The 26,238-nt window shown below is 52.7% G+C and overlaps 1 protein-coding gene across 5 annotated transcripts; it reads right to left on the bottom strand.

Annotated features, from left to right (window-relative positions):
* Nucleotides 1–259: 259 nt before the first annotated feature.
* MFSD2A (major facilitator superfamily domain containing 2A) lies at nt 260–24,922 on the bottom strand. 5 transcript variants are annotated; one of them, XM_043505987.1, is made up of 15 exons: nt 24,720–24,922; nt 23,388–23,550; nt 20,498–20,623; nt 18,604–18,728; nt 10,541–10,664; nt 9,860–9,938; nt 8,895–9,067; nt 8,283–8,373; nt 6,551–6,672; nt 5,650–5,733; nt 4,225–4,308; nt 3,589–3,701; nt 3,016–3,159; nt 1,956–2,132; nt 260–969 (listed from the first exon to the last, which is right to left on the bottom strand). In XM_043505987.1, exons 1-15 carry the CDS (start codon nt 24,797–24,799, stop codon nt 915–917), a joined length of 1,740 nt encoding a protein of 579 aa, XP_043361922.1. In that variant the 5' UTR covers nt 24,800–24,922; the 3' UTR covers nt 260–914. The 5 variants fall into 5 exon arrangements, with proteins under 5 accessions (XP_043361922.1, XP_038233812.1, XP_038233811.2 ...); XM_038377884.2 differs by lacking the exon at nt 23,388–23,550 and adding an exon at nt 23,910–23,978 and having other exon boundaries at nt 24,720–24,921; XM_038377883.2 differs by having other exon boundaries at nt 23,388–23,622; nt 24,720–24,921.
* Between the last annotated feature and the right edge of the window lie 1,316 nt (nt 24,923–26,238).

The raw sequence follows: 26,238 nt of genomic DNA, 5'->3' as shown, positions 1-26,238 counted from the left end.
AGGAACTCAGGCCTGTGGAATTGGGAATCTAAAGGACTAGTTCTGCCGGGAGGGAACTGGGAATTCATCCAGTTCACTGACATTTCTGCCCTGAAATCAGCGTTCCATCTAGACAGGAAGGGTGCCAACGTGCCCTGCATGGAAAGCAGAGCTGGCACTCTCTGACTCTCAGCTCCCTTGTCCCATTTGTCCTTGCAAGGACGATAGCCATTGGGGGGGGGATTGGAAGAGGAAAAAAAATCCACCACATTAATCCGGGTGACATTTTCCCACTTTTATGTAAATTAATATTAACAGTTCCAGTTTGGATTCCATATAGACATATACAAATAAGAAAAAAAAATAATTCTATTTACATCATTAAGTTATTAATTAGACTTTATAAAAAAAATTCTACATTAGTGTCCTTCTTTTACAGATAGTTCAGGTGAGTTAATCTTCAGCTCATTCACATTAACAGTGTAATGTACACTACCAACACCACATGGGTCCTTGGGTGATCCAGAGTCAGTACTGCAAGGAGCTGTGCTATATTTGGTGCCCGCAGTACCAGGCAAATCAGTGTGTGAGAGGCAGACAGGACACGCAAGTCTCCCAGTGTTATGAGCAATAGCTTCCTGGCCCAGGCTGTTGGGCTCTGCAGACAGTGCTGCGGGGGCCAGGCTGGTGTAGTGTTTGTTCGTTAAGAGGCACATTAGTGCAGTACTGAATAGATCCCGTGTAATGTACACTACCGGCACTCTCTGGATCCCATGGATGGCACGAGACCACTGCCCGCAAATCCCATGTAACATTCACCACAGATGCTCCACAAAGCCCATGTAGCACGTCACCAGCATCTCCAGGTAACAAGGTTACCTGTCCAGTTCCCGAAGACGCCCAGTGTGTAAACAGGAGATGGAAGGGAGCCGGGGTCACACGATGTTGGCGAGTTCCATGGAGTCCGAGTTGCTGCTGGTTTCCTCCTCCCTGGAAAGGGAAGGATTGGAGGGCATCAGAGAGGAATGGCCCCTTCCCTCCAGCCGGTGTCCCAAAGCGAGGGCCAGCAAGCCAGAGCGGGGTTAGAGAGGGATAGTTACAGGGAAGAGAGCCCTCCTCTTAGATGGGAACAATGGGGCCAGTCTCCCCATGCGCCTTTCGCTGCCAGTGGCTCAGGGCTCTGAAGCGACCAGCTCTGGGGCAGAGCGGACTGCACGTTCCCTCTCCAGCCCCATTCAGTCCCTGGCCTCTCTGCCCAGACTACCAGCAGGGTGACAGGAAAGCTGTTTCTGCTAGGTGGACACTTTTCCTCCACTAGGAACCGGATGGAGACCCGACCCCCTTGTAACAGAGGCCACCAAATGGTTGTGAAATGCTCGACAGCTTTTGGTCCCCCCTGTTCTGGGGCAGATTGAAATAGGGGCCTTCAGGGAAAGGCTTTGTTTTCCAGGCCCAGTTGTAACTCAGTTTTTGTTTGTTTTTTTAACTTTCTCTCAGGCTCCACCAAGTCAGTAAATGCAGCCCTGAGCTGGGTCTGGGGGAAGCAGCAGAGACTCCCCCGCTCCCGCAGCGGAAAGCCAGGCAGCGCCACAGCTGGGGGTGTTCTGTTCTGCCTCTAGCGAGCCGCTATGCACCTGGCATCTTACGACGCTGCAGCCCTAAGATGCTACCCGCTGGGTGGTGCCACTGAGCGGTGGGGCAGGGTCTCTCAGCCACCCCGTCAAAGGGCAGGTGGCGTGTGAGGGCTGCAGGTATTCCGAGGCTAGCTGGAAGTGCACAACCTCACGGGAGAGGTTGTCAGCCCCCTACGGGCTGAAGGACTAGCCACCTTCCTCAGCCTCCCAGTGACCTGCAAAGCCAGGGCAGGTTCTCCCAGCACTACTGGGCCCTTCCCCATCACTTTCTGCTGGAACTTGCCCAACCCAGTGAGTGCAGTCCTTCCCCTGCAGTACAGAGAGGACCATGCCAGCCCTTACCTTAAATCCTGCAGGGCCTTCTTGTTTTCCCTCCGCTTGTCCTCGTCGATGGGGTACAGCTTGAATAGGAGCAGACCCAGCAGGATCAGCCCCACCGGGGCTGCTGATACCAGCATCTTCAGCGTGAATTTTACCTCCTCGGGCTGGGAGCAGCCCCGGGTCTTATATCCTGCAAAGCTAAGACAACAGAAACTGTCAAGCAAGGGAAATGCATGAGGCTATTACCAACCTCCTCTCTCCACATCAGCACAGTCCTAGCTCTCCAGAGGTACCTCTGAGGGGAAGAACGGCCATGAGATAGATCAGGATTCCCAGGGAATTACTGTTGAGCCAGCGTTCGCTGCTTTAGCATCACATCAACCTTCCTCCATCTAGCAAGGAGCATCACCTCCTCCAATACCAAAGCCAATAGCCGCCAAGGTCTGGAAGCTCACAGTTATACTGTCTGTTCCATCTCCATGATGGAGCAATGGAGGAAAGCCAGCTCTGCGATGAGGGTGTCAGCCTGGGGCTTAGGTTGATCTCCCTGCTCCACCACAGACATCTTGTGTGACCTCGAGCAAGTCACTTAGCCTGTCTGTGCTTCAGTTCCCCATCTATAAGAGAGGGACAATAGCATTGCCCTGCTTCATGGGGGCGTTGGGAAGAGAAATCAACCAGTGGCTGGGACGTGCTTAGGCCAAAGAGCGTGTATGTACCAAAGAAAAAGAGCAATGACCTCAGGGGGCTGGCACAGCAAGAGCTAGCACCTCAATTCACTACCACGCTGGCTCCTCAGAGAAAGACCGATTCCTAAGATTTCGCAGTTAATAAGCACTAAAAGGAGAACTTGGAATGAGCCTCCCTCCTAGCACACAAGCTACAGGGGAGATGCACCTGGAGCCACTTTCAGTGCCAGCGGCTGGACGTCTAATTCCAATCCCCTTCAGGGTTTTGTGGCTAAAAATGGAGAAGCTCCAGACTGCAGGGTCTGAGAGAAGCCTTCCTTCTCTGGCCCAGCTACCAGCTCTCCTAACGAGTCCCCCCCTGCCTCCAGGCTCAGTGTGCTGAAAGGACTCACTCTAAGCTGAGTGTGGAGATCCCCAGAGAAACCCCGGAGGCAAACTTGGTGAAGAAGACGTAAAAGGAGAAGAAAATAGCCTCATGGCCATGGGCATCTGGGTGCTGGAGGTTGAAGTCGTCTATGACATCCGGCAGCATGGACCTGAGACAAGAGAGGAGAGTGTGTGAGCCTCAGATAGAGGCTAATGAGAATGAGACCCACAAGTCTTCAGTGGAGCCCATACTTCCCCTTCCAAAGCAGAGACATGGGAGGTCCCCACCGCCGAAATGACAGACTTCCAATTATTTCCCTTCCAATAATGGTACAGAATTCTCCTGGGGCAGAGATTTGGGAAAGAGCCACCGATTGCGGGTTCACCTTTGTACTGAAAAGACCCGCATTGCCCTGCATACTGACAGGAGGAGGCTCAAGACCTCAGGAATCTCCTCATCCTGGATCCGACCCCCAGCACTAGAGACATCAACCCAGATGCCACAGCTGTGCATCAGCAGGTGTCTACCAGTCTAACAGCGATAGAGAACGTGGGAGCATAGTTCTGTGGTTGCCTGAGCCTGGAGGCCTCACACTCACCACGGTAAGAGGAAGGCAGCAGCGACACTGATCCCAGCTGCAACGGCCACAACGTAGGTGATGATCAGGTTACTCTCCAGAACGACGACCATGATGAGGAAAGGGATGGCAGACTGCGGAGCCAGGAAAGAACAGAGGTGTCACCTCACCCGCCGGGCAGCGGATAATCAAGATGGACCTGATGAGCCAATTGGCCTTTTCCCCTCCCCACCTCATCTTCCCTCTCTTATGAGTTTCAGCACTTGGAGGTGCTGGCTGATAGAGTAGGATCTACCCACAGCAAAGGCAGCAGGAACACAACCTTTCTAATGCTGTCCCACCAACACCCTGCCCTGGAGGGCCCATGTCCTAGACTCAGAGGAGAATTCACAGCGGAGAGGCCAAGGACTGACAGAGCCATGGAGACCGACTACCACGAAGTGCCCTTTGTGACACCACTAAGAAGTGGAGAGAGGCCAGTGAATGAACGTCAGGTGATGGTGGGAGCTTCTGCTCGCTCCTGACCCCATTTTGGAACCGCTGCCTAGAGGGGTGACGTTTAGATCCCCGGCTCTGGTCTTGCCCCACCTCCACTTGCTAGGGTTCCCTACGAAGGGCACAGCAACAAACTGCTCTCTGCCCAGGAGACTTACTCACCGAGATCCCACTATACACAGCCGTTTTCTTCCCAAAGCGCATGAGGAACCATTGCCAGAGGGGGATAGTCAAGGTGGCAGAGAGCTGCAAGAGGGAGGGGGTGGGGGGGGAAAAAAAAAAAAAAAAAAAAAAAGACATGCGACTCAGGCCAACCCTGCAATCATAGATGCATTGCCCACCGGCCATGTGTTAACCTCTAATGCAGCAGGAATGGAGTTGGTTGGGGTGTCAGCCTGAAGTCAGGCCTGGATGCATGAAGAAGAATTTGGACTCTCTTCTGCCTGTGGTTTGGAGCCCCCCTTGGGTCTTTCACTCATCCACACAAGGCTTGAGCCACAGGATCCTGGCTCTAAAGAATCTTCTCAAAGCCCACCTGGACGCGCTCCAGCACCTTTACAGAAGCAGTCTTGCAAAGCCCCGGCTCATCCTCAGAGGGCAAGTGTTGGAAGAGAGTCTATTCTGGACCAGGCCTGGCCAACGTTTGTGACGCCTTTGCCAGGCTGCTCTGAAGCAAGGTGGCCCCTGCCTTGCAGGAAGCCAGCTAAGAACAGAAGAGACCCAACGGGCTGCAGCCAGACACATGACCAACATCCTGGGCAGACCAGGGCTTTGTGGGGCCGGGGCGGGGCATTCGGCTATGGGATTGGTCTCCACTGCTTTCGAGCCCTTGCATTTCCTTAGAGCCAGGGGTGGGCTTTCTTTCTTTCACTGCCTTTCTGGCAGGGCAAAGCGTTTCATGCCACAATGCTCCCCTGGCCCCCTCCCCCACTCTTTCTTCTTCTCCATCTATCACCGTGCAAAGGGTTCCCAGACAATCTGCTCTGTTCCCTCCATTCAGCGCCTCCCCGCAATCACCACTCAGGGCTCATTTCCCCCTCCCCCCCCCATGGAAAGAAAAAGAAAGAAAGAAAAAAAAAAAAAAGCAGGGTTTGGACAAAAGGCCCGCACGGCTTTTATTCTCCCCCCTTTTATGGTCAGCTTCAAATGCAGACAAAGGACTCGCTGTTCTTGCCAACTGGCCGTGTCTTTCCAGGAACCACGAACTCGTTACCCCTCCCCCCCCACTCCTGAGGCAACCTCCGGTCACCTTCCCCCACACGCCAGCCTCTTCCAGCCCTGATCTCCCCTCACCACCCTGCTTCTCACCTGGGGCCCCCCCCATCTCTGCTTTGGGCTCTTAGATCACTACAGTCAAGTCTCCACCCCCACCAACCAGTGGGCTCCCAAGTAGATAAAGGAGGAGACAGCCAGGTGAAGGGGACAGCGATTATTAATAATCATGTTATTACTGTATTGCCTAGGGACCCAGGGAGATCAGGGCCCCATCGTGCTAGGCGCTGTACAGACCGTCTCACTGCCTCAAAGAGCTGACAGCCTGCCTAGCCCAGGCGGACAGGGTTGGGGGAAGGGGTGCCACGTACTCACCATGATGGCCAGGAGGATGTTCTGGAATTCGTTGCGGAATCCCAGGGTGTAGGTACAAAACAAGGCAAAGTTCCCTTCCAGCAGCTGGGGAAGGAAACAGACATGGGAGGTCAGCAGAGCAGAAGGAAATAGGGAGATTCCCCTTTCCAGGGGGAAAATGCACTGAACAGCCCCGCACGGAGAAACCGGATTCCCTGCAGCCTCCCCAGACCCAGCCGACGGGGAAAACACTAAAGCGTTCTCACTGGACCCAGTGCACAGACGTACTCGGGCCTGGGGGCTGTATGAACGCAGCCCGCTGCTGTAGGCAAGCCTTGAGTGTATTGTTGCGGGAGGGAACCCCCCCCCCCTCCCACCCCTCCCTCCAAGGGGACTCAGCAAGCAGGTCTAGTCCAACACCCTTGCCCTCAATGCACCGGCTCAGGAATTCCCTCTCTGGGCAGACAGTCCTGACACATCCGTAAACGAGACCCCGAGCGGCAGGGCCAAAGAAGGGCTAACTGGCCTAGGTCACAGGAGGACAGGCACCGGCACTCGCACCATACCGGGAAGGGGCCCGATAGCTATGGCAGAAGGGTGCCGGAGATGGGAGGAAGATGGAATACGGATTCAGTCAGTCCTCTGAGCAGAGGAAAAGAGCGAGCAGGCCCAATCCACAGTTACCAGCAGCCTGAAAAGAAGCACACATTTCACCTCCCATCAGAGCGGAGGGCCCCCCTCGGCTGCTGCAGGGGATGCCACAGGCCTTGATGTTATCTGCCTCTGTGCAGGTTTCTGGTATTTGACCCCCCCCCCGCCGCTCTCCTACAGGTTCAGCTGACAGTCTTCAGCCAGTTCTGCATTTCCTCCCCACTCCGGGTGGGCTCTAAGCCACATTGTCCCTCCCCAGGCCGTTCCTCACCATGAAAGCAAGCGAGGTGAAGAGGAAGCCAGTAATCAGCTTGATGTAGGCACCGTGCTTCATCACCAACTTCAGCCCCCGGAAGAAAGAGATGGGCTCATCCGACTGGAGCGCAGAGGCATCTGGGGAGCAGAGCAGGATCAGCAGGTGATTAGAGAACTTTCTAAAGGCACCCTGGCATAACGGGCTCCAGTGTTATAACAGGCAGGGGGCCCATTCCTGCAGCACACTGGGTATGAAAGAGGCACCCTGAGACTCAGTTTTAGCCAGCCTCGGCACCCCCCTATCCCCCGTAACAGTGATCTTCCCAAGTATGGCGAGACATCCTCCCCACTCCTGTGAGGCAAGTCCCCATTTTAGAGATAGGGAAACTGAGGCACTGACCAGTTAAGTGATTCACCTAAGGCTACACCGCAAGCCAGTGGCAGAGCTGGGACTAAAATTCTGAAGTCCCCAGCACCCAGATCTTTGCTCCCCTTTGTCCCATGATCAGTAAAGTGCTGCTTCAGTGCAGGTGTCCTGTTAGAGATGGGGAGAATGAGATGAAACCCAGCTGGGGTCAGAAATAATTCCCACTCCACATTGTTATCGCGGCTATGGAATAGCCCGAGTCCAGCCAGCATGCTGGAGGCTAGACGTTGTCAGCCAAAGCCAGGCAGCAAAACATTGACCTGGGTAAATACTGGGCATGAAGACAAGTTCTCCCAGATGGTTTCCTGCAGTAACAGGGTCCTCTGGAGATTTTCCAGTGAGATGTTCCGTTTTGCCACTGACACAGTCTTTCCATGGAGGTTTACACACAAGAAGTGGGTCTCTGAAGCTGCGTATCCCCCACCCCCACTCCATACCTATCTTGCTTTACAGTAACCTCGATTCCCACTTGCCCTAGTTGTGGCTGATAAGCAGGTGTCAACAGCACCAGCCGGGAAGAAAGGAGTGGGAGCTGCAAGTGCGTCAACTCCCAGGGAGAGCTGGGATCCAGGCCTCAAACTGGGTGAAGAAACCAAGGCAAGAACCCATCAAGCCCAGGACAGGATCCTTTGCATTCACACCGTACACCCCTCCCCAGCCTATGCCCTTGAATGGAACCCTACCCCCTCCAGGGCTTCATCTGTGTAACAAGCGCCCTGTTCTCTGCTCTTCAGACTGGAACATGTTGGTTTAGCGCAGATGCTGCAAGACTGGCAGTATCCCCAGTTCGTGCGGAGCTGAACTTTGTTCCCAGATCTGAACTAACTGCTTAAGAACAGGGATGGGAGCCAGTGTGGGGTGTGTTCGGTTAGCATAGCAGGGAAAGTGCCTGCCAGGGGAGGGGCTGTTTGAAGAACATGCCTTTTAAACACAGCTCAGGTTTGAATGGCCTGGATTACTTCAGTCCAAAGGCACTTAGCTCACAATGGGGCCCATTTAAAGAGAACAGCGTTGTCATCTGCTCCTGGCTGGCTGGTTAAAGCCAGGGTGTATGACCCTGCATGCAGCTTAACCTAAAGCAAGTGATGACAGCTTTTAATAGGAATTCCCATCTCCTTCAATTTCCCTTTCCATGTTTGTTCCCCGCTTTCTGCCCCTATTATTAGGGGAGAGACACGTGGCTAAGGAACCACTGTTCTAACCCCTCTGAAAGCAGGCAAGATGACCCACGTACAGGGTCCAGCCTGGCCTGTTGCTTGGAAAGCCCTTCTGGACATTGCAAATGCCAATGTAAGGGGCTCCCTCCACCTCCCGCACTCACCTCGCTTCTCCCGCACGCCCAGAAACAGGACGACGGCACAGAGTATGTAGATCCCACCAATGACTCCTGCTGCGATCATGTAGGCATTTCTCTGTGCAAGACAGATGCAGATCCAGTTAGCAAGGCCGCTCCACCAGGCCTCTTCTACCAGTCTCTCTTGGGGAGCTCTAGACAATGGCGCAGCCAGTGTCACGCGTGCACCAGCAGAACCGGACGGAGCTCTTGCTACAGACTGGGGTGGGACAGAGTTGATGCTGTGCTATGGAGGCGCATAAAAAGCTCCCTGCTCCACCCCTGACAACGCCAGGGGATCCTGAACAACGGGCTTCCCTCTTCGCAGCCAGTTCCCACCATAAACGAAAGGACTGTGCATCCTAAAGTTACCTGAATTTGCTTCTGTGACAGAATCAAGTTCTGATGACCCACGAGGTTATACTGTATTTCAGCCCCATACCTGTTGCATAGCGATAGGTACCCCGAAGTAAGTTCCTTAGTTACACAGCAGCTAGGGGGGCCCAGTCTCAGCCTGTAGGGATTACCCTGAAGCTGCAATGGAAAAGCAGAGTCCCTGAGCAGGGCGAGGATGAGCAGCCAGGGTTTCCACAGACCTACCGTGTCTGTGAGGGAGCCGGCGTCACGGGTAATGTTCACCTCCTCCACGGCCACCGAAGAGTTAGTGACGCTGAAGAGGCGCGAGTCCTGAATGCACGGCGTGTCCACCTGGCCCACGATCTGCCCCTGGATGGCCGTGCCCAGTACGGTGCCCAGTACCTCCACCGTCATACCTGAACAGAGGAGTCAGGCGGGTCATTACCACGTCAACGCCCTGGCCTAATAGAGTGAAGAGAGCAGTTGCTAATGCCTGCTCCTCCAGAGGCAAACATCTGGGTGTTGACACATTCCTAACGTTAAAGCCATCAAGTGACGCACTGCACCCACCCAGCCAGAGATGAGAGCAGTCACTTCTCCAGATCGCCAAGCCCGTGGGAGGAAGATATCCCCACTGAGGGAAAACGGGCACAGAGAGGTGAAGGGATTTGCCCCAGGTCAGACAGCAGCTCAGCGTCAAGGCTGGGAACAGAACCCAAGAGCTCCAGATTCCCAGTCTCCTGCTCTGGCCACTGTGCTCTCCAGCAGACAAACTATTAGCAGGCAGAGTCCTGTCCAGACAGACTCATGCCACAGGGCTGGTTAGACATGGGCATTAAACCAAGGGTCCCTTTAGTCTAAGAAGAGGGATCTGATGGCTGAGAGAGCTGCAATGCAAAAAAGAGGCGCAGGGAGCTTTGGAAGACTTTCAGAACGGGATCCTCACTGCCAACGTGTACATGTGCAAACACGCTTTGACACATGGCTGTACACCTGCAGATGTTCTTACACACATCCTGCAGGAGCTGCAAGGGACACTCCCACGCACATGCCTGCACACGTAGTGGACAAAGTATGTAACGGAGAAACCTGCTGCCTCCCAGCAACCAAACCCTGGGAGCACATATACTTCTGCAGCTGCATCCAAGCTGTGGGAGAGGGAAAAGCACTGACACTGCAATCGTAAGGGAGAAGGGAAGGGCTCTTACGATAGGCGGTAGCGGAATCCCGTTCGCTCTGCTCCCTGCTGATGAACATAGTGAGCGCTGAATAGGGAACGTGGAAACACTGCAGTGAGAAACAGGGCGGGGGGGGGGGGGGAAGAGAGAGAGAGAGAAAGTTAACCCTTTGGTGCAAAGACATTCATGGAGGTCAAGGGAATTCTGCTACAGACCGGAGTGAGATGCCTACAGCAGGCCATAGGTTGAGTGGCTTGGAAGAGTCTTTTGTGGGAAGGAAATTCCATCCAGGTACAGACTATATAGAAGAGTAAATGGGAATCCTCGCTCCCCTCCGGAATGCTCCTCCCCACCCAGGGCTGGCCTTGTAGGGGTCCCCCAAACTGCTGGAGGGAGGAGGAGAGGAGCTAAGCTATGACTGGTCTCGCCTCTCTAATCCCTGCAGCAGATCAGCCAAAAAGCTGGCCCCATGGTGAGAGACACGTCTGAGAGTTGTAGAATCAGGACTGTGGGAAACTCAGATAACACTGGTGGTCCAAGGACAGCCTTTATGGATGCTCTCAGGCTCTCACTCCTTTCAGGATGGCTTATGCTGAGTCTGCCATTGTGGTTCCACTCCTTGGCTTCAATGGGGCAGGTGAGAAAAGGTTGGCCTCTTCCCCCCACCTCCCCCAAAAGGAACCCCATTGTGCCCATGGAGGGCGGACTCACCGTCACAAGGGTCTGGAACATGCAGTAAAAGAGAAGATACCACATCACTTGGCCACTCGAGATGTCTGGCACAAACCATACCAGGAAGTAGGAGATCACAGCAAATGGAGTGGAGAAGATGATCCTTTGGGGGAAAATGAGAGCAAGAAAGAAAAAAAACAAACAATCAGCATGAACAGTGACAAGCACCCACCCTTACAGCAGCTGGACTGATACAAGGGCCTTGCTCCTCAAGCTGCAGGACATGAGCCAATCCAAAAAGCAGTTCCAGCCCTTGGGAGAAATATCGTGCAACTGGGTGCATTACATCAGAGAGTTCGCTTTGAAGTACTCTGCATTGACCACCATGAGACAATGAGTAGAGACAAGATGCTCTAGTTGGATCACTAGTCCATTTCTTGGAGATAGGCCCATAAGAATTGCTGTATCTAATCAAACAGGAGCAGCTTTTCAGGCAGAGTGGGAACATGGGCACTTCTAACAGGGTCCTCCAGCCTGACTGATCACGTCCTCTGATGCTTTCCTCTTGCCTCCACCTCACTGCACCAAGTTAACCCAAAGCCAGAGACTGCGGAATGCCACATCACATGAGCCCTGTGGGAGGATGCAGGTCCCAGGATGCCCTAATATTGTACTGTGTCTGCGGACCCAACCTCTCAGGCAGATTCCCCTTCCTGACTGCTGGCTCACGACTCAATGTGCAATTAGGCACCTGATTGTCACGGAATTTCAAAGGGATCTGGACACCTAAATCCCTTAGGCTCCTTTGAAAAGCTTGGTCTTAAATCTTTCCTCTGGCTCCCTCTAAACTCTGTGCTGTAATCCTGATCTCAGCCCCCATGTCCCTCTTCACAAAGGGGCTATTTAAAACACAACAAAGTACAGAACTCCAGGTCATTCGAGATGGGGAGAGAAGAGAGCCGAGAGATAAAGAGCTGACTGAGGTTTGCAGAGAAAGGCTTTGATCTCAGAGACCAAATCCCCTGCCTGGAGCAGCGTAGGGCTGCAGGGCGAACAATCAGAGGGGATGTCAAGTCAATGGTTTGTCTATTTGGAGGAGGTGAAATGATGTGGGGCTGGAAAGGGGTGAGGGATGGCGCACAGCAAGGAACTGAGAACCCATCTGCTCCCACAGAACAAGTTTAAATGATTTAAGTTGTAAGCTCTCTGGAATCATAACCTACTTTTGTAAGCCACAATGGGGCCTGATCCCAATGAAGACTCTAGATACTACCATTACAAAACAGCACATGCAGCTGGGAGACTGTTTCCCAGCAGAGGCAGATCAGTGTCTGAGAGCCCCTGAAACAAGTTGGGACCCCGTAGGATGCACGGTCCCTTCATTTAGAAATAGGGGAACTGGCTGCGAAGAGGGAAGTCCGTTGTTCGGGATCCCCTGGCATTGTCGGGGGTGGAGCAGGGAGCTTTTTATGCACCTCCATAGCATAGCATCGACTGTCCCACCCCAGTCTGTAGCAAGAGCTCCGTCCGGTTCTGCTGGCGCATACGTGACACTGGCTGCACTATTATCTAGAGCTCCCCAAGAGAGACTGGTAGAAGAGGCCTGGTGGAGCGGCCTTGCTAACTGGATATGCATCTATCTTGCACAGAGAAACGCCTATATGATCGCAGCGGGAGTCATTGGTGGGATCTACATACTCTGCACCGTCGTCCTGTTTCTGGGCATGCAGGAGAAGCGAGGTGAGTGCAGGAGGTGGAGGGAGCCCCTTACGTTGGCATTTGCAATGTCCAGAAGGGCTTTCCAAGCAACAGGCCAGGCTGGACCCTGTACGTGGGTCATCTTGCCTGTTTCAGAGGGGTTAGAACAGTGGTTCCTTAGCCACGTGTCTCTCCCCTAATAACAGGGGCAGAAAGCGGGGAACAAACATGGAAAGGGAAATTGCAGGAGATGGAAATTCCTATTGAAAGCTGTCATCCTGTCTGTACAAGATGAAGAGAAAAGGGACCCATCTCCATTCTGAGCTTTTCCTTCTCTTCCCGGCTCTCATCCAAGTCGAGCAGTGCTCTGCACAGGACGAGATGCAAGAGCTTGTTCGGCAGCCTTCTCTCCCTTCCCGTCTAAGCAGCCTGCAGGAGCAAGGGTGAAGGAACCAGTTCGGGCAGCAAACCCTCCCTCCACATCCTAGCCACCTGGAGGCTGAGCAGCAACCTGCCTGGCTTGTCTTAGCAGGGCAGAGCTGCAAGGATTCCGGAGTATTTTACACACACCAATCAAGCCTCCAGCGTGAGGGAGGGCGGGATAAGGCCTATTTCCCCGAGCAGAGACAGACATTGGTTAGCAATGGAAGATTTAACCTTCCGACCCCAGCTGGCTCTTTCCCTCGATCTTGTCCGAAGTGGAAGTGGACCAGGAAAGCAAGAAGCCTGCGGATGGCTCTGGGAGGGACTCCCTACAGTACCCGCCAGCAGAGCTCCAGGGAGCTGGTTCGCTTGCCATTAGCCAGAACACGAGATGGGAGCCGCTTTTAGAGCCCAAATCCTCCCCTCTACCCTGCAGGGTCAGCTGAGCAGCCTAGCACTACCTGGCGATACTGCAGCAGCTTGGAGGCTGGGCATGGCCCATCAGCCCCAACACACACCTTTTCCCTTTTCGCTCAGCTGAACCACACACATCGCTGTCACCAGGACCCAGTGCTTGGGGAGCGGCCGGTCTTTACAAAGGCACTAGTGTTAACTGGCGGCTAATTAAATGGAGATAAAAATCCCTCCAGCGTAAACCTACGCAGAGAGAGAGCAAAGGAGATTCTCCACATCAGGAGAAGGGCAAGGGTGGGGGTCCTCCAACTTCACAATCACGCCAAGGGAGTGATTTGTCCCGTACCCATACGTCACCTGCACAGCAGAGACGGACAGACCGCTCCCAGCGGCCTGTTGGGGTTCAGGCCGTAACAGGGATAAGGCCTTTCCAGTTTCCATTTGGTATCACTGTATCCCAGAGGGGAGTGGGAAGGGGGGCAGGGGAACTGGTTCTGAGGGAGGACATCCCTGTGACGGCACCACCAGCAAAAACCCACGAGGCGAGAGACGAGCAGCAGCATCCTACAGCAGGAATTTGGTACCTTGATCCATCCCATGTTTCTGGGAAGGCATGAATGGCCCCCAAAATTGTGGCTTGGGTGGGAGAGTGGGAAAGAAGCAGTTTCTTCTTTGGAGTAAAGCGACCCCCGCCCCGAATGTTGCAGCTAGGACTAGATCAGTCCCATGGGGAAATGGAGCCGAACACTCAGGCTGCAGGAAGGCCTAGAAGCCCCCCCATCAGACTCAGTGCCCGATTGGGCTAGGTTTTGTATTTGCTGATTGACAGTCCCTGCCTCATGGCGTTTACAATCCCAGAGGAGTTTGAGAAAGGAACAGGATTTATTTTTTCCTGTGGGTATGGAGAGGAGAACCAAGCTCTTTCCTTTCTGGATTGACATGGCAAGAAACGGAGTTAAATTTAAACTCCCGGGGTGAGACGCACTGTACAGCAGCCATATAAGGGGGAGAGAGGGGGAAATACATGACCCGACATTCACATTTTCCCCTGCATCATTCATTTCCAGGTGAGGCGGGGAGCAGGCGAGCATGTGATGACGAGGCCAGGAAGCAGTGGAAAGCACAGAGTCCTGCAGCCACTCCTCTCCCATCACATGCTCCTCTCCCATTGCGTCTCGCGCACGTTGAGTCATTCAGAGTTTCCATAAACTTTTACGCAGATCCGAAGCTGCAGGAGCGAGCACATTCCCATGCCTGCTGCGGAAGGGGCACCCAAGCAGTACAGCAGGGTTACAAACAGGGGTACATTTCTGATGCCTTTCCCCCCCCCCCACCACACTACTTGGACATCTGGGATTAGAGCCATGTGCCTGGCCTGTGTAGCTAAGGAATCAGTAGATCAGCTCACCCTGCCTCCCACCCCCAGCCACCACTCATGCTGCAGCTTTCAGCCAGGAGACTGACTCCTAGTAACCCCTGAGCAGGACTGTGGCAATTAGCTGAGACATCTGAAACAGACTCCACCACGCTATGCTGCACACCCTGCCTCCCCATTGGCCAAGTGGGGATGGCATGTTCCTCTGAAAGCGGCACACCCCCCCCCCGGGCCCTCAATCTTTAACTGTTTCCTTGGCTTGGGCAGAATCATTTCCCTAGCCACGGTCTGGGGATGGGACATAGGACCTTGAGTTATTTGCAACTGAGGTTTGCAACAGGGCCTCTGAAATAAAGGGGGTGCTGAGAGCCCAAAATTCCCCCAGAAGAAGCGAGAGCAGGGCAGGGCAAGGCAAGATCAGAGTGAGCAGATAGCTGGCTGGGCACAGCTGTTAGGGTGACTTCAGTGAACAGAGAAGGAAATCCACATGGGATGAATTTGGGGGTGCAGGGGAGCATATGGGGAATCCCAAGCTTAAGAGACTAAAATTATAACAAGAGGGCACCAGAGAGGGACATCTTTATTTAATTTATTTATTTTGGTAAGTGAACTATCAAGCCATTGTATAGCTTACAATTTTATCCTGGATTCCATGGACACAAACACTGCCCCTTGTCACCACACTCAGCAGAATTACAGCCAGATGTACCCACCAAGTGGGCCTTATGCCACAGATTAAAAGGGTATGGCTGAGATTGATATTTAGAATGGTCTACCAAGGAATTTATTGGTAATCTGCCTTGTTTATGGAAGCAGGTTATAAGAGGATGTTGATGGGTGATCAGGGCTCATTAAAAGCAAGTCGTTCAAACTAACCGGGCAGAGATCTCAGAGCTATACAGATGAAAAATTAAGTATTTTTTTTTTATTTTATTTTTTTTTTTTACAGATAGGGAAACTGAGATCACAGTACTGGGCCACCCTTGCTCATGCACAGGGAGTCCTGTTTAAGTCAGTGGAACTGTCTATAGTTCTAGCTATTTAAGGTCACCAAAAGGTGGACCAATCGGGCACCCAGCTACTTGCCCAATGACACAGAGCAAACAAGCGTAAAAGCCATGAATAGAAGCCACCAAGCCCAGCTACTAGACGTGCTGCTTCCCTTCCATAGCAACAAGGAAGGATTCCTAGGTCTAAGGCCCAGAATTATTTGAAGGGTGCAAGCACTGTGAATATTAAGTCCACTGTGGCCATTCTCCCTCACCCCAGCCTTAAAGGCTCAAGACTGTAGCACACCAGAGGACTCTAAGGATGTCTAGATGTTCAAATATAGAGCAATTAAAGGACAGCCCTCTGCTAGCTCTGCCTTGGAACACACCCAGATAGCTGCTCGCTGCTTGCTCACAACCATTCCTCCAATTCCCAAGACCTCACAACACGCGCTGTGGGGAGGGAAACTATTTTTGGTCTATGTGCGAAGCTTGGTTTAGATCAACAAAAACAGGACACTGCATTTTTCATTCGAACCCCAGGGAGCAGAGGGATGCAAGCGCCACCTATGAGGGGAAAGGACCAGTCCCGCTAATTTCCACTGCCCCATCTCCTCCCCACCCACCCCCTTCTCTACTTGACATTTCAGCAATGCTGCCAGATGCTAGATCAACTGCCCTGGAGATGGACGTTAGCTCTTTACCCACAGGGCAGATGTAGGCCAAGCTTCTGAACCCTGCATAGGTAATGTGCCTCCACGTTCACCCAGAGAGGCAGCAGGTGGAGATCAGAGAAATTAGGATGGGTGCCGGGGCCTTGCCCACCCACAGTGCTATTGCGGTGCCATTTTCTGTGAGCAGATACCTTCCTGCATGAAATCAGGTTAGGACCGGCTCACTCAACAGAGACCAGTGAGTCAGTTGTAGCACCCTGCAGCAGACTAGAACTCGTGCTCCTAGAGGGGGAAGGCGCTGCATCCCCCGACCATGCTCTCAGTGCGCTGAACCATCTAGCTCTTGTCCACTCCACACCCTGCTTCTCTTGGATGTATCCTGTCCGTGCAAGTGCCTAGTGTCCCACTCTCCAAAGTGGGAGGGCAGAGAAGCGCAGAGTGAGAACATCTAGTATTGCCACTGCCAGCTCAGGCCCAGTCTCCAGTTGCTTTCTCCTCCCCCCCCGCCCCGAATCAGCTGTAAATCACATGGCTTCCTGCAACCCACTGACCCTGGCTGCAGGAGTAACAGGTGCGGTAGAAACAGTCTTGGCTTCCTCCCACCCCTGTACATACCCCCCCCAGCCCCGAATGGCCAGGAGGGACAATACTGCAATGCCACTTGCTGCTCCGGAGACAAACAGCTCTTACCTTCCAGCAGCAGAACTGCTTCATTCCCAATACAGGGCAGATTTGCCAGGAAACCAGTCTCGACAAAAAGTCAAGCCCAACACCCAGCACACACGTATCTGAGCAAAGCCCTGTGGTTCCGTCCCCCAGAGACAGGAGGGTCAAATGGGCAGCCCATAGTGACAAATAGAGGACCCGGTTCTGTTCTCAGTGTCACCGGTTTTACATTGCCTCCAACGGAGTTACTCCTGATTTACACAAGTGAGAGAAGAATCAGGCCCAGTGCGTGCTGGGGTGAGGGTGAGCTTGGTTTGAACCATCTTTGACTTTCTATCCAGACTCCTCCCCACCCCCATCCTTCCAAATGAAACCAGCTCCACGGAGAAGAACAAAGTTAAAAGCTCCTCAGAAGAAGATGATTCAAAACAGGCTACAGCTCTTGGAAACCCCCCCATCACTGCCAACACAGATTCAGTTCCAGCAGTGGTAGCAGCCCTGGCATCCACTGATTTTTTGGCAGGGTTTTCAGATATCGTGTGGATCGGACACGTGGGTCGGCTAGCACAGCCAAACAGTCCTGAGCAGCTGGGGGAACTTTGTACGTTTCCTTCATGGGGACACCTCCCCTGTCCCGCCAGGGCAAATGGAGATAAAAGCAGCTGCCAGGGGGTTGGGCCAGTTACACCAACTTACATTTCTCACCAGCTACAGAGTGTGTGCGCGCATGTATCAATACACAAGCCAGAGGGACCTTCCCCTCCTCTCGCCCAAACGACAGCGTGTCCCAGCACTGCAACAAAGGAACACACTGTGCCTTCCGCCTGACAATTCACATGCCAATCTCCAGACACGTGGTCCCCTCCCCCTGAGCCTACTTTACAATGCTCTATCTGCCCCCCCAGCCCCTCCTGTCCCCTGTGTTCATACAGCACCTAGCGCAATGGAATCCTAGCCCACGACTGGCATTTCCTCTGGGTGCTACCACAATGCACAAATAATCAAGGGTCTGACTTATCAAGAGCCAGTTGAGTGCTCAGACTACTCCTTCCCCAGGAGGAGTGGCCGCATATGTAAAAAAGGGATCGGGGTAGGGGGCGGGGAAAGAGAAAAGCCACCCTGAAGATCCATCAAAGAACCCCCCACAGGAGCGTGCCCATCACCAGAAACGCATCGTCTTATTGCTCAGGGCCACAGAGCTCAGCGCTGCTGCCAGCCCTTGCCCCCGACCCCACACCAGGGAGTTCCATACACTCAGCTGCTCGTGGGTCGATAATCACAGCAAGGCACCTCCAGCACGGGGCTGAGCTAGAGTCGTTTCTGGGCGAGTGAGGCCCACTTAACTATCCATCGCTGGGTTCATTGATTCCCACACTACAAGGTTTCCCTCTCACCTATCTGGAGTCTGCGAAAGGCAGAAGGCCCAGATAATAGAGTTTCCCTCCTTGTCCCTAGGGCCACTTCTCATCAGTCAGGCATTTTTCACAACTTGTTAAGCCATCTAGGGATTACTCAGCCTTCAGCTGACTGCCAAGCGTCTGTTCCATTCCATTCACTGCACAGACTTGAGATCTATTCCCAGCTCAGACTCGCTGTGTGACCTCAGGCAAGTTCCTTCTCTTTTCTGCACCTCTGGTTCCCCACATGTAACACAGGGATAACATTAACCCTTCTTTGGGGCACAAGAGGCAAATGCAGGGTAGCCAATGCGAGCCTCTACTCTCTAGAAGGCCCCCCAGGATCCCAACACCGACCTGGAAGGGCCCTGCTGCCGTTGTGGCCAAGGGAACCCAAGCTAGACCACGCTAAGCTCCAACCTCAGGCCGTGACGCAAAATCCCCAGCTCCGACAAGCTTCCCTTACCAGGGCATCAGTCGTCCGAGGCGGCTCCAAGGGGTTTTACTGATGAAGAAACCCACCATGGGGTCGGTGATAGCATCCCATGCTCGACCCACAAAGAGGATGATGGAGGCATAGAAAGGGTCCAGCTGTTATAGAAAGAGAGGACAGAATTCACTTGGATAGCAGAGACCCCATGATCCTGAGGCTGTCAGAGCCCCTTTCCCCAGCTGATTGCTTACCCTGAAGCGCTTAGCCTCTACCTTTGGCATTTGGGAACAGAGCAGGTGCACACAGGCCCCTCCTCCACACATTTCCAGGGAGGCTCAGAGGCAAGGGGACTATCTGATCCCTCTCCCCCTCTTTGAGATGGCTACCCTAGGGGCTGGTAGAGGCAGCCTGCAGCTGGAAGTAGAATTTCAGTCCGTCCCATCTTGCCAGTTTAATGTGAAATGGGTAATTTCATTGCCACAGACCCCAACTCAACACCTCCAATGTCTTGCGGCAGCTTAAGTCGGCCCCCGGGCCTGCCCACCATCCCATTTGGAGATAAGGATGTAGGAGAAGCCATCACCTTTCCATCCCAGAACATGCCACAAACATGGCCTGCAACAGCTTCCTTCCCAGCCCGCTCCATCCTACACATCAGTATATACAGCTCTCTGCAGGTACCAATCCCAGCACCAGACCCTCCATCAGCACTGGAAGCAGAAGAGCATCTAGGCCCAATACTACTACTTTGCATGCACATAACAGAGGTCGTTAGATCTTAAAACTCAGAGAGGAGGGTCAGTATCATCCCATTTTACAGATGGGGAAATGGAAGCACAGAGTGGTGCATCAGGTCGCACAGGACGTCGGTGGCAAAGCCGGGAGTAAAAACCCAGGAGACATTGCCGTCCAATGCTGGCAACTGTAAACCCAGCTCTAAGCCCTCTGAAGAAATCACTCCAATCTGATCCAAGCTTCCTTTTTTCTGGAGGGGAATTTGCTAGCATTTTAGAAACCCAGAGCAGAATTTTCCGACTCAAACACTTGAAGTTTGGCACCTAAATCCATATGTAGGCACCTGAATTTCAGGTCACTTTCTCCTCCCCTCCCCCCGCCAGGGGCACTCAACTGATTGCATTCAGTAAGAGTTCTGTACTTTGCAACTCATCCCCACCCAACCAAGTTTCTTCTACCTCGGGGTGAAAAAGAGGGGTCACATGGCTCACTTTAGGCACCCAAGTTTGAAAAGTGCCTTTATTTTTTTGACAAAAATCCTCCCTGCTAAAAGCCCATCTGAAAGGGACACAGCACTAACTGGTGGGGGAACAGGGCTCATCTACAACTTGTAAGACTCATTCTAAGCGGCCTTTATGTAACACTGAAAGTTACTGTGTGGGAAAGCCAGGGGGTTCCCTCCATATGACTCACAGCAGCTGAACTCACCTATCACATGAACACCCTGTATTTAAATCTCCCCTCTCACTATCAGCTACCTCCTAGCAGCCAGCTGATTAAGGCACTGGCAAGCCCTTAAACTTGCAGCCCTCAATGCTGCACCTCCTAGGAAAGGAAGCTCCTCAGCTATAGTCAGACAGCCTGGGGGCATCTCTCTAATCAGGCACCTGCTCTGTTTTATACATAGAGGGAAAGTCAGTCGGCTGGGCAAATAGAAAAAATCCATCAGGGGAACACCCCCCACCTCTCTCCATTCAATGCTTCTGCTGACCGGAGACCGTAAGAGCGCTAAGCCCCAAATCTTTCCTCATCCCGAGATCAGGTCAGAGTAAAAATAGCCAAGAAAGATGACTGGATCACAACAGATGGGTTTTGGATCAAGAGAATCCCATGCTTGGATCTGGAGCCCCCAAGTATTACCCTTAGGCTGGCTACTCAGCGCCAGGCAAGCAAACTTGACTGAAAGAATTACCTGTGCTACATCCAGCAGGTAGATCTGCAGGAAAAACCCCAGGGCGCAGCCAGTGATCTGGTAGGGCGCGCCGCCGACAGCATAGCAGAGTTTGTTGCACACAGACAGCTTCTCTTTGCTTTCCTTCTGCAAAAGAAATTAAAGGCAGCAACTTAGTTGGTCTGGTCCTAGACAGTCAGATCAACAACCACCAAGTGTAGGAAGCTCCCCCACCCCCCAATCACTCCCCCACGTCCACCTGCAAGCTTGGACCACAACAGAGACTACAAACAGCCCTCCAGCCTCCGCTGCAGACAAGTTGCCCACAGGTCTCCGCTTCGCTTGTTAAGAATGGAACAGCCCCTCACATTTTGGTTTGACAGTCGAGGACACGGTGAACATATGTTTATTCATCCAGGACAATATGCAGCTCTTCCAAACTCTGCACGTTTAAACTGCCAGTCCCCTGTTCTTACCACTAAATCGTACTGCCTTCCATGGTCAACGATCAGTGTTTCTGACTGAACGTGCCAAGAAAGGGAAGCACAGACAGCAGGTTTCAACAGCCCGATTCAGTGGCTTTTAAGGCCCCGCTAGCACTGAATACAGACTACTGATACCCTGCTTAAATTCAGCCTGACAGGCCATCCATCCTACTGCCATCCCAGGCTCTTCGTTCCCTGATCTGTCTGTGTCGCAATCCAGAATCTACCCCAACTAGCCAGATCCTGAACTTCAAACAGAGGCCTTGGAATTCAAGGGAGAGTCAAGCAGCATCCAAATAATTTCCCCCACTACTCATACTCCGGAAGGCTGTACTGTATTTAACTGCTTATTTAAGTGAACATACAGGCTCAGCGCCTCCAGATTTATAGCTAACAGGCAGTTGGGTTTGCCCAGCACATAGAATAAGCCGGAGCGGTTTCCATTAGCATCTCACATCTGGTGGAGTCTCTGAAGCTACAATGATCCGCAGGCGAAAGGGACAGGCGATGCGTGTGTAATTTCTCAGTCTCCCAATAAAAGCCTCAGAATCAGGAGAGTCACACCAGGGCTCCTGCTCCCCACCCCATCGGTTTGTGCGCCCTTCTCAAAATGATGGGTTTTAACTAAGAGATGAGGGGTCCCCTGGGGAGGAGATGCAAACAAAGCAGAGAGCCACCAGGGCAGCTATGGACAAGCGTGCTGTCGAAAATTAGTTCTGCAAACTGATACCATCACCAAATTAGATCTACAGCTGCATCGAAACATACAGAGAGGGAAGACAAAGCCCTGGGGAATTTGGGTTAAATTAAAACAGGGAGCTTTGGTGGCACATGCAGAATTCTCCCACAGGGAAGTGGAATTGCAAGGAGTGAAAGAAGATGTTTCAACAGCTTCCCTGGGGATGAAGTTGCTAGTTCACCACTTTACACAACACAGACACAGACTGTGGCAATACCCCTAGCAGTACAGTTGGGAAAGAATCATTTTCATTAATTGTGCTACCAGACAGCTTATTAATGGACCAGGGCCCCATTGTGCCAGGTGCTGTAGGAACAGAACAAAAAGTCCTGGCTTCCAATCAAAGTATAAGACAAGGGACAACAGAAGGGTACAGACAGACAGGGAATACAAGTGAACAATCAGACAATCCTGATCAGCATAGGGTTGCCAATTTTGGTTGGACACATTCCTGGAGACTCAAGGACAATTCTGGAGGGTTGGCAATCCTAGCTAGGCAGTCTATTGCCCATAGGGCGAAGCAGACACAGGAGCATCAGGGACTCAAAGCTACAGCCAGCTGGGATGGTGATTCACTGTGTGGCCTTGGGCAAGTGTCTCAGTTTCCCCTTTTGTATCAAGGGGATGGGATTTATCTACTTCGCAGGAGTGTTGCAAGGATTAGATGGTGCTTGCAGAGCTCTCTGAAGATAACAAGCGGTATATAAAGTGTTTAGTGCTAGGCTTACCCACTGCTAGGAGCAGGCCGGTATCACCACCTCTGGCACATTTACCAGGCTGTGTAAGGGATCACCTCACACCTAATTATAAGGGGCCCATCAGACCATTCCCTTGCGCACCCAGAGGCTAAGTGATAACACAGCCGCCCCCCCCACACACACACACTCCACTCCCCCCTCCGGGAGAGCTTGTCCAGAGACTGAAACTTAATGCAAACAAAGCCCCGAAGCAGAGGCCAACAGCGACCAGCGCCTCAAGCTCAAAGCCCCGATCCTCTCCCCAAGCCCAAAGAGCCAAGCGGGGCCGGGCCTGGCCAGGGGTGTGGGTGTGTGTGTGTGGGGGGGGAATTCGTTTCCAAGCAGCTCTTTGAAGCCCCTCTCCCCACAAGGGGGTTTGGCTCAGAGAGTCTCAGATCTTCGCCTTGCGCCTCCCCCAGGACCCCGGCCCGCCTCCAGCCAGGGGGACCCGGTGGCGGGGCCGGGGGGTGGGACAAAGGACGCGGCCCCTTTAAGAAAAGTTTGCCCTTGCCTCTGATGAATGAACTTGGGCTGGAGCCAGCGGCGCGCCCGATCCCCGAGCTCCAGCCGGCCGGGTGCGCCCGGGCGCGGCCAAGGGCAAGCGGGGCGTCCCCGCACCTCCGGCCCCAACGAGCAGCTGCCGGCTCCGGTCCGGCCCCATCCCGCACGGTTCGGATCCGACCCGATCCCCGCCCAGGGCTGGGGTGCAGGAGAGGGCTACACACTGGGACGTCTAGCCGCATCCTCCCGGCCGGCTTGGGTGCTACCCCACTCGCGCCTGCCCCAGGGGCTGTTCCGAGGAAGTTTCCCCCCCATCAACCGCCCCCAATCAGGCTCGATTCCCTTCCCCTGGATCCGCACCGCACCGCCCCCCGCCCCGGGATCCCTCCCGCCGCATCCCACCCCCTCTCCCCGGACCCCGCGTCCGAGCCCGGAGCAGCTGCCCGCACCTTGGCATGCCGGAGCTCGTCCTGCTTCAGGAGGCCGGGCTGCAGCAGCCCGGTGGACGAAGCACTTTCCGCCCCTTTGCCTTTGGCCATGGACCCACGAAAGTGGCTCCGGAGGGCGTGAGCGAGCTTCCAAGCGTGGTGTGGCGGCGGGGGGGGGGCAGCCCTGGGGACGGGGAGGAGCCGGAGCCAGAGCCAGGCAGCCGCAGGCTGGATGAATGAATGGGCCGTTTCTGCGCTGGGTGGTTGCATTTCATTTCTCTCCCTCTCACCTCCCCTTTCCCAGAGGCACACCCCCTGCCCGGCCTCCCGGGCCCAGCCAACCCCCGACGCTGTTCACCTTCCCCTTGGCGAGCCCCACGTGAAACAGGCCGAACGCCACCCCGACCCCCCCTCCCGATATTCCGCCCCAGGCAGGTACTGGGCGTGGGAAATTTCAGCCCAGGTAAATAAGCAGCGGAGGACAGGCTCTTCTAGGCCATAACCTCAGTACAGCTCTGCTTGTGCAAGTTGTAATATACATACAGGCCCAGGGACTGTCTCTTCTTTCATTCACACCATTGTAACTTCAGCAGGGTTTCTCCCAGTTTGCACCTAAGTGAGAGGAGAATCAGGATCTGCAGTCAACTGACATAAGAAAGGCCAGACTGGGTCAGACCAATGGTCCAGTAGCCCCGTGTCCCATCCTCTGACAGTGGCCAAGGCCAGGTGCTTCAGAGGGAATGAACAGAACAGGTGATCGTCTAGGTGGGAGAACCTAGGATGGTAGGGGAGGCAGTTCTGAAAACTTCCAAACTTTCTTTTAAGGGTGAAAAGAAAAGGAGTACTTGTGGCACCTTAGAGACTAACAAATTTATTAGAGCATAAGCTTTCGTGAGCTACAGCTCCTTTTCTTTTTGCGAATACAGACTAACACGGCTGCTACTCTGAAACCTGTTTTAAGGGTGGGGTTCTTTCTGACACAGACTACAAATGAAAACAATGGTTCCTTCAGTTCTTCTAACTGCTGTTACATCCTATGGAATTGAAAGTTTGGATGAATCCAGAAACTCAGACTTAATCTTAAATGGATAATTAACATTTAAAGGCAAACCAAAGGGAAAGGCCTCTGGGCATCTAACAAACTACAAACACAACAGCAGCATGTTCCACAAAGGCAGATACTTCAGTGATGGGGCTACTTAAATACCTAGCTATATAAAGGATTGAGTATGGCACTGAATGCCAGGTAGTCCTGAGTTCTAATCCTTTCTCTACCATTGATACAGTGGGTAGCCTTGGGCATATCAGTTAACTGTTCCCTTTTATCTGTACAATGGGGATATTAATACTTACCTGTCTCCAAGGGAGTTAGTTGCTTTCTGAAGACAGAACACTGCTATGAAGTGTCCCATTTTAGTAAGACTCTTTGGCATTGAATATTTTTATTTATTTTATCTTCAGAGGAGCTCTTTCCGCATTGTGCACCGGCTGCAATGGTTTGGCTCAATGGAAAATCCCAGGTACAATTGTTTGGGTGGGTATTAGTGATCCCAGGTGGAACAGAAGCAGCAATAGTGGATTGGTTTGGAGTGGTTTAATTTATTATCAGTGATAGTTGTCTCACCTGCAGTTGCTCAGGTCAGATCAGGGGTTTCATGGCTGTACCAGGAAGTACTGGTGAATCCACACCTGTAAGAGGATATGACATAGAAAACAAAGATGGCTGGGAAATTTTAGGGAAAGCTTTCTCATGATGCTGTACTGTCTGTCTGACTCCAAGGGACAATTTGCGTTAGTGCAGATTCTGAGGACTGGTTTCAGAGTAGTAGCTCTGTTAGTCTGTATCCGCAAAAAGAAAAGGAGGACTTGTGGCACTTTAGAGACTAACAAATTTATTTGAGCATAAGCTTTCGTGAGCTACAGCTCACTTCATTGGATGCAATTCATTCCGATGCATTGGACGAAGTGAGCTGTAGCTCACGAAAGCTTATGCTCAAATAAATTTGCTAGTTTCTAAGGTGCCACAAATACTCCTTTTCTTTTTGCGAATACAGACTAACACAGCTGCTACTCTGAAACCTGTAACCAGCGTGATCACTTAAGGTGAGCTATTACCAGCAGGAGAGTGGGGGAGGAGGGGGGAAACCTTTTGTAGTGATAATCAAGGTGGGCCATTTCCAGTAGTTGACAAGAACTTCTGAGGAACGGGGGGGGGGGGGGGATAAACAAGGGGAAATAGTTTTACTTTGTGTAATGACCCATCCACTCCCAGTCTCTATTCAAGCCTAAGTTAATTGTATCCAGTTTGCAAATTAATTCCAATTCAGCAGTCTCTTGCTGGAGTCTGTTTTTGAAGTTTTTTTGTTGAAGTATAGCCACTGTCAGGTCTGTAATCGAGTTACCGGAGAGATTGAAGTGTTCTCCGACTGGTTTTTGAATGTTATAATTCTTGACGTCTTATTTGTGTCCATTTATTCTTTTACGTAGAGACCAGTTTGACCACTGTACGTGGCAAAGGGGCATTGCTGGCGCATGATGGCATATATCACATTGGTAGATGCGCAGGTAAACTAGCCTCTGATGGTGTGGCTGATGTGATTAGGCCCTCTGATGGTGTCCCCTGAATAGATATGTGGACACAGTTGGCAATGGGCTTTATTGCAAGGATAGGTTCCTGGGTTAGTGGTTCTGCTGTGTGGTTGCTGGTGAGTATTTGCTTCAGGTTGGGGGGCTGTCTGTAAGCAAGGCCTGGCCTGTCTCCCAAGATCTGTGAGAGTGATGGGTCAGCCTTCAGGATAGGTTGTAGATCTCTGATGATGCATTGGAGAGGTTTTAGTTGGGGGCTGAAGGTGACGGCTAGTGGCGTTTTGTT

This window comes from Dermochelys coriacea, chromosome 19, assembly GCF_009764565.3.
Source record: "Dermochelys coriacea isolate rDerCor1 chromosome 19, rDerCor1.pri.v4, whole genome shotgun sequence".
NCBI classification, from domain to species: Eukaryota; Metazoa; Chordata; order Testudines; family Dermochelyidae; genus Dermochelys; species Dermochelys coriacea.
Note: the sequence above shows the minus strand (reverse complement) of the source record. Positions and strands in the feature narration are given on the sequence as shown.

Excerpts from the sequence above, each read along its gene's own strand:
- MFSD2A (XM_038377883.2), bottom strand. The coding sequence starts at position 24,799 with ATGCCAAAGAGTCTTACTAAAATGGGACACTTCATAGCAGTGTTCTGT. Across the intron at positions 20,624-23,387 it reads ACGAGCTCCGGCATGCCAAG|AAGGAAAGCAAAGAGAAGCT; the intron begins GTGCGGGCAGCT and ends TTTCTTTTGCAG. Across the intron at positions 9,068-9,859 it reads GGATTCCGCTACCGCCTATC|GTATGACGGTGGAGGTACTG; the intron begins GTAAGAGCCCTT and ends TCCTCTGTTCAG.